This window comes from Malurus melanocephalus, unplaced genomic scaffold, assembly GCF_030028575.1.
Source record: "Malurus melanocephalus ecotype Western Australia unplaced genomic scaffold, MMel_1.1 scaffold_1513, whole genome shotgun sequence".
NCBI lineage: Eukaryota > Metazoa > Chordata > Aves > Passeriformes > Maluridae > Malurus > Malurus melanocephalus.
Genome location: NW_026624745.1, coordinates 14,583 through 21,842, shown reverse-complemented (window position 1 = coordinate 21,842; position 7,260 = coordinate 14,583). Strand labels below are relative to the sequence as shown.

The 7,260-nt window shown below is 60.4% G+C and overlaps 1 protein-coding gene across 1 annotated transcript; it reads right to left on the bottom strand.

The window, feature by feature from the left end:
- Nucleotides 1-3,235: 3,235 nt before the first annotated feature.
- Nucleotides 3,236-6,031, bottom strand: EGR4 (early growth response 4). The gene is made up of 2 exons (XM_057388038.1): nt 5,474-6,031; nt 3,236-5,171 (listed from the first exon to the last, which is right to left on the bottom strand). Exons 1-2 carry the CDS (start codon nt 5,610-5,612, stop codon nt 3,838-3,840), a joined length of 1,473 nt encoding a protein of 490 aa, XP_057244021.1. The 5' UTR covers nt 5,613-6,031; the 3' UTR covers nt 3,236-3,837.
- Nucleotides 6,032-7,260: the final 1,229 nt, after the last annotated feature.

Below are 7,260 nucleotides of genomic sequence, written 5' to 3'. Positions count from 1 at the left end.
TGGGGTGGCTGTGAGGTGGCTGTGGAATGGCTGTGGGGTGCTGTGGGTCACTGTGGGGTGATTGTGGGGTGGCTTTGGGATCACTGTGGGGTGGCTCTGGGGGGACTGTGGGGTGTATGTGGGGTGATTGTGGGGGGCTGTGGAATGGCTGTGGGGTGGCTTTGGGATCACTGTGGGATGGCTGTGGGGTGATTGTGGGGTGGCTATGGGGTGGCTGTGGGGTGATTGTGGGGTGGCTGTGGGGTGATTGTGGGGTGATTGTGGGGTGTCTGTGGGGTGATTGTGGGGTGATTGTGGGGTGTCTGTGGGGTGATTGTGGGGTGGCTGTGGGTACCTGTGGGGTGTGTCCCATCCCTCCCTCCCTCCTCTCTGGCCGGAGGAGCAGAGGGCCAAGGCTGGAGCGGTGCCTCCGCAGAGCTTCCAGGCTCAGCATCAATTATTGACGACTTCCAGCRGGGTTTTAATCAAGGCCTCGTGCATCATTCATGGCCAGCGGTACGGGGTGAGCTCAGCTCTGACATCCCCCAAAGAGGGACCCCAACCCAGCCCCTTCCCAGAGAGAACCCGAGGTCCTCATTGACCATATCTGGGGTGTCCCCCMAAAAGGTTTTTCCTGGTGTTTGGGGTCATCTGCACCCCTTGGAGTGGTTCTGGCTCAGGATTGGGTTCCCACACACTGGGATGGATCACCTGAGGGTCACGAGCACCCCTGGGTGTATCAGGRGTGAGGTATTAGGGACAGGTCTGACGGGAAATTTAGGATTTCTCCTGGCCCCTTCCCACATCCCATCTCCACCATCATCCCCCATCCCCTGCCCAGCTCCTCATCCCAAACCCACAGGGACTGCACATCCCATGGCAAGCTCAGATTTTGCTGGGGTTACTGGGCACTGGATTTTACTGGGATTACTGGGATACTGGATTTTACTGGGATTACTGGGCACTGGATTTTACTGGGATTCCTGGGACACTGGATTTTGCTGGGATTACTGGGACACTGGATTTTGCTGGGATAATTGGGACACTGCAATTTGCTGGGATTACTGGGATACTGGATTTTACTGGGATATTGAGACACTGGATTTTACTGGGATTACTGGGACACTGTATTTTGCTGGCATTACTGGGACACTGGTTTTTGCTGGGGATACTGGGATACTGGATTTTGCTGGAATACTGGGATACTGGATTTTGCTGGGATTCCTGGTGTTTAGCCCTGGAATGCTCCAGTCCATGCTGACAAAGGGTTGAAGGGCCTGAGGGAATAAGACAGGGACACCCCTCCATCCTTCATAACATGGCAGTGGGGCTGATCCCCCTCTCCAGGGCTGCTGGAGGGAACAAAATCCATCAGAAAAGGGATCCATCAGAAAAGGGGATCCATCACAAAAGGGGATCCATCAGAAAAGGGATCCATCAGAAAGGGGATCCATCACAAAAGGGGATAAATCAGAAAAGGAGATACATCAGAAAGGGGATCCATCAGAAAAGGAATCCATCAGAAGGATCAGTTTGCAGCCATGGCCGTTTCCTGCCTCATTTTGTCCCCTCTCCCAGGAAAGGACCATCGATGACAATGGCCCTGGCCCCGCTCCCTCCATTCCCATCACCTTCTCCTGATTGATGGAGACCAAAGCTCGGCACACCCCATCTGAGCATCTCCCACTGGAAGGACGAGATTTGGGGATTTTTTCATGATTTGAACTGATTTTTAACCACCAGAGGAGGGAGGCTCTTCCACAGGAGGCACATTCGTGGCTGCAGCATCGTCTCCTGTGCCATCCTGGGAGAGGGGAGCCAGCATCTCTGCACCATTTAAAATCACAAAAAAGAGGGAGCAAACAGCCCCCCGTTGTTCAGGGCTCCCCATCGGGCCTGGTGCTGCCTGGATCTTCCCAGCCCCAGGCTGAGCCAGGCTGGAAATGGGGAATGGGGGTGTCTTTCATCCCATAGGGAATGGGGAATGGGGAATGGGGAATGGGGAATGGGGAATGGGGAATGGGGAATGGGGAATGGGGATGTCTCTCATCCCATTTCCTGTGGGTGCAGCCGAGGGCGTGTGGGACATCCATCCACATCCCATGGGGGACAGGAGCCGGGCTGGGGGCTCTGGGCTGGCTTTTGGGGCAGAGGACTGCCCAGGACTCAGCCCCAATGGAATAAACCCCAAACCAAGTCCTGTGTTTGGAGGGAGACCCAGCAGTGAGGAGCAGAGATCCCTGCTCTGCCCCAAAACTAAACCCTTCTCCTGGGATGAGCCCCCACCTGGGNATCAGAAGGATCAGTTTGCAGCCATGGCCGTTTCCTGCCTCATTTTGTCCCCTCTCCCAGGAAAGGACCATCGATGACAATGGCCCTGGCCCCGCTCCCTCCATTCCCATCACCTTCTCCTGATTGATGGAGACCAAAGCTCGGCACACCCCATCTGAGCATCTCCCACTGGAAGGACGAGATTTGGGGATTTTTTCATGATTTGAACTGATTTTTAACCACCAGAGGAGGGAGGCTCTTCCACAGGAGGCACATTCGTGGCTGCAGCATCGTCTCCTGTGCCATCCTGGGAGAGGGGAGCCAGCATCTCTGCACCATTTAAAATCACAAAAAAGAGGGAGCAAACAGCCCCCCGTTGTTCAGGGCTCCCCATCGGGCCTGGTGCTGCCTGGATCTTCCCAGCCCCAGGCTGAGCCAGGCTGGAAATGGGGAATGGGGGTGTCTTTCATCCCATAGGGAATGGGGAATGGGGAATGGGGAATGGGGAATGGGGAATGGGGAATGGGGAATGGGGAATGGGGATGTCTCTCATCCCATTTCCTGTGGGTGCAGCCGAGGGCGTGTGGGACATCCATCCACATCCCATGGGGGACAGGAGCCGGGCTGGGGGCTCTGGGCTGGCTTTTGGGGCAGAGGACTGCCCAGGACTCAGCCCCAATGGAACAAACCCCAAACACAGGTCCTGTGTTTGGAGGGAGACCCAGCAGTGAGGAGCAGAGATCCCTGCTCTGCCCCAAAACTAAACCCTTCTCCTGGGATGAGCCCCCACCTGGGGTTTGGGGATGCTCAGGAGCTGTCACCAACCACCCCGCTGCAATGATGGATTCTTTTTCTCCCTGCTAATTATGGAAGCTCTGTTTTTTTTCCCCCAAAATGCAGCAGCAGAGGTAAAAAAATAAAACCAATGGAAATATGGGATGGAAAGGCAAAGAGCAACCTCAGCAAGGCCTTGGATCAGCTCGGATCTTTAATTAGAAAAATAGACACAAATTTCAAATATTCCTGATAGAGACTTTTTCTTTTTACAAATAGAATAATAATAATAATCATCGAAATAATAATAATAATAATAATAATAATAATAATAATAATAATAATAATAATAGTAATAATGGCAGTAGTAGCAGATTTGAAATCACCTTTCCCCCGGGCCTGTTAGCACCGTGGTGTTTGTCTCCGTGGGGAGAAAGCACCGGAGCAGCCGCAGCCCCGACAGTCAGGAACATCCYGCAAAGACCCGGCTTGGGAAACCACAGCAGAGTGTCCAAAAACCCACCTSGGCGGTGCTTGGTGTCTGTACACGGATTTTCCATGCCCTCCTCGGCACGGGAGCTGCAGAAAGGCTCAGTCCCGGCGGTTCGGAGCGGGCTCCGGGCTGTCGCATCCATCGGGACCGGGAGCGCTCCGGCCCCGCGGCACCGCCTCGCCTCCCTCCCGCGGGCTCTCCGGCCCCTCCGGCCCCTCTCTCCTCTCCTCCGGGGCCACCGGGAGGGAATCGCCACCCCGGCTCTCCATGAGACTCTCGGGGCACCTCGRAACGCCGCCTGCCAGCGCTCGGCTGGGAGCTCAGAGTGTCCCGAAGGAGAGCCCCACCGAGAAGAAACCCAGGCCTTTGAGCTTCTCCTCGGTGCGCGCTTTCTGCTTGAGGTGCACCTTGCTGTGGCGCTTCTTCTCGTCGCTGCGGGCGAAGCGGCGGCCGCACGTGTCGCAGGAGAAGGGTTTCTCGCCCGTGTGGGTGCGGATGTGCGTGGTGAGGTGGTCGCTGCGGCTGAAGTTGCGCAGGCAGATGCGGCACTGGAAGGGTTTGTGGCCCGTGTGGATGCGCAGGTGCCGGTTGAGCTCGTCGGAACGCGCGAAGCTGCGGATGCAGTTCTCCACCGGGCAGGCGAACGCCTTCTCGTGCGGCTTGGGGCAGAAGCATTTGGACGAGCATTTGCTCCGCCGTGTCTTCTTCTTGGGCTCGGCCAGCGCCGGAGGGGTGGCGGGCAGCAGCGAKGGCAGCGATGAGGACGTGGGGTGGCCCAGGAAATCCGAGGGGGGCACGGAAGGAGAGGGGTGAGGATGGAGCAGCTCGGAGGAGCTCATCAGAGCCGGCAGCACCTCGGCCTGGGCCAAGGAGGCGTCGAAGTCCGGCATTAACGGCGCGGGGACGTTGTGGATCTTGGTGTCGGCGAAGTCCCCGCGGGCTGGGAAGTTTTCTGGCTCGCAGCCGAAGCCCAGATGGGTTCCGAAGCAGGCGGCATCCTCCGCCAGGCTGCCGAGCTCCGACTGGCAGCTGACGGACAGGACGCTCTCCATCTTGGAGCCCAGCGGGTGGAACAGCCCCTGGCCGCTCTCGGCGGCCGCGAAACCCTCGGGAGAGTGGAAGGMGGCGGGCAGGTAGGCCTGGTGCTGCTGGGACAGCGGCTCCCACTGCGCACAGGAGCCTTTGAACTTGTCCAGGGCTGCGGAGCCCGGGGACAGCTTGATGTCCTGCTTGCTGTCCAGGAGCTTGGGCTGGAAGAAGCACTGCGAGGCGCCGCTCAGGGCGGGCTGTGCCTGCAGGGGCTGAGCCCCCTCGGCCGCGGGGAAGGAGCCGTAGCTCTGCTCCGGGAACGGAGGCGCCGGGCTGGATCCGCTCAGCTCGGGCTGGCACGACGAGAAAAGGTCCAGCTGGCTCGGAGCCACCTCGGGACAGGGGTAAAGAGCATCCAGGTGCCTCTGGTGGCCCTCGGAGGAGGCGAAGGGGGAGATGCCCAGGATCCCCGACATCAGGTTGAAGAGGGATTCCTGGTCCTGGGGATGCTCCGGGACCGCCTTGATGAAGAAGCTGCCGGTGTAGCTGAGGGAGGGGGAGGGCTGGCTGCCCAGCAGGGAATAATCCACGGCCCCGCTGCTCCCGGGGGCGCCCAGCAGCTCACCTGGAAGCAGAGGAGACGGYGGTCAGAGGGCTGGAGGGGCGGGATGCAGGCAGCAGCGGGAGGCTGTTGCGTCATTGCGAGGTCTCCGTCCCCGAAACCGCTCAGGGAGCCCTGGGATTCACCCTCCCCTCCCCTCCCCCTCCCCAGCAGGACCCCCGGGACCCCCAGCCCGAGCCAGCAGGGGGATGTTGAGCTCACAGCCCGGGGCTGAGGGCAGAGCACGGGAAGGTTCCCGGCTCCGGGATGCAGCGATCACTCCCAGCGGGGTCCCTCATCCCTGCCCGGATCCCGGCCGCCCTTACCTCCGAGGAAATCGGCCTCGGCCAGAAGTTGCTGCTCAGGCTGCCCCAAGCCCTGCAGGTCTCCGTTTTTCATCTCGCAGCTCTCCTCGTACTTGGAGTAAAGCGGATCCGGGCAGGAGAAATCCATAACGTTGAGCATCTTCCCTGGAGCAGGGGGGGCGGGCTGGGACGAGCCGGGGATGCTCGGGGAGAGCCGGGCAGTGCCCGGGGAGAGCCGCTGGATGCTCAGGGGAGCCGAGAGAGATGCTCCAGGCGAGCCCGGGGATGCTCGGGGCGAGCCGGGCGATGCTCGGGGCGAACCCAGGATGAGCTGGGAACGCTCGGGGTGCCCGCACCGATGCCAGGGGTGCTCGGGGATGAGCCGGGGGGTTCTCGGGGTGCCCCGATGGATCCGAGGGGGGCTCGGGGCAGGTGCCAGGGACCCTGCAGGTGACGCTCCGGGGTGCTTGGGGCAGTTCGGGGGGTGCTGCGGGCCGGGCCSGGGGGCGGGGGGGCAGGCAGGCACCGGCGGCGGCGCAGCCCGAGCGGACACCCGGCGGTGCCTCCCCGCCGCCCCCTTTATAGCGGGAGCGGGGCTGCTCTGCCTTCCGCCGCAGCCATTTCTGGAGTCCCCAGTGAGGCTGCCGTGACGTAAATGCCCATATATGGACTCAGGATGTAGGCTAGGGAGTCCCAATAAGGAAATCTCTCCCGTGACGCGATGCGCCCTCCCTCCCCCTTCCCCCTCCCCTCCCCCTTTTCTCTCCCTCTGTTTTTCATTTTTTTTCCCCCCATTCCTTCTCTCTTTTTAACTAACAATCGCGATATTTTTAACAAATCTCTGCCGCTCTGCGTGCGTGTGCGCCCAGCATCCCCTCCCGCGGCCGCGGCCCCGCACGGGTGTGCACACGCGTGTGCAAGGACGAGCCGTGCTCGCAGCTTTGCTTTCCCGGGGTCAGCTCGGCCCCTGCGGCTCCCCCGGCTCTGGGAGGGTTCGGGGCATCCCCGCGGTCCGGCCCTCGCTCCGCAGCCTTGGCTGCTGTCCCAAAACCCGCGGCTTTCGCATCTCCCCGGGCTCTCGTTTGCCCTGTGCTGTTTTGTTTTTTTTTCCCCTGAATGCCTTTTGTTGCTTCTAGAAGAGCGAAAGGTGCCGGGTTTGCTCTTCCTTCCTCCCCCCTCCCTCTCCTTCCCTTCCCTCCTTTCCCCGCCGGGTTTTGCCGTCCTTTCTGCTGGCATTTGGTGTTTTTTTGGATGCGGAGCGGGAGGAGGATGCCGGCTCCTCCTGCGCCAGAGCGAGCGGCCAAGAGGAGAAGGCAAAGGCTGCCACCAGCCGCCTCCGTCGCCAGCATTGTCACCAGTTCATGGCTCCCACCCCGCCTGGCGTGTGACAGGGCTGGGGAAAGCAGATCCGTGCTGCAAACCCCACCATCTTCCAGAGAGGAGCCTGCAGAGCGGGCTCAGCACCAGCGGGGATCGGGAAGGATCTTGGGGGGCTCCTGCACCCCCTGAACCCTCCCGGCTCCCCAGAACGGCCGGGGTGAAGGCTCTGCGGGAGCTGGGGCAGCGCTGCTCTCCCTGCGGGGCTGGGTGGAGGTTTCCAATGCCCAGCACTGATTTGGAGCTGATCCTGGAGGAGCAGGGATGCTTTGKGGGGCGGATTGTCACCGGCACCCGGCCCCGTTTGGGTGTGGGGTGAAGGTTTCCTCTGGGATTTGGGCTGCTGGGCTGAAACCCCTTTTGTATAAAAGATTTTTATRCAAATATCGGGGGTGCAAACACGCTCTTGTCAGCACAGAGAGGCTCAGGAG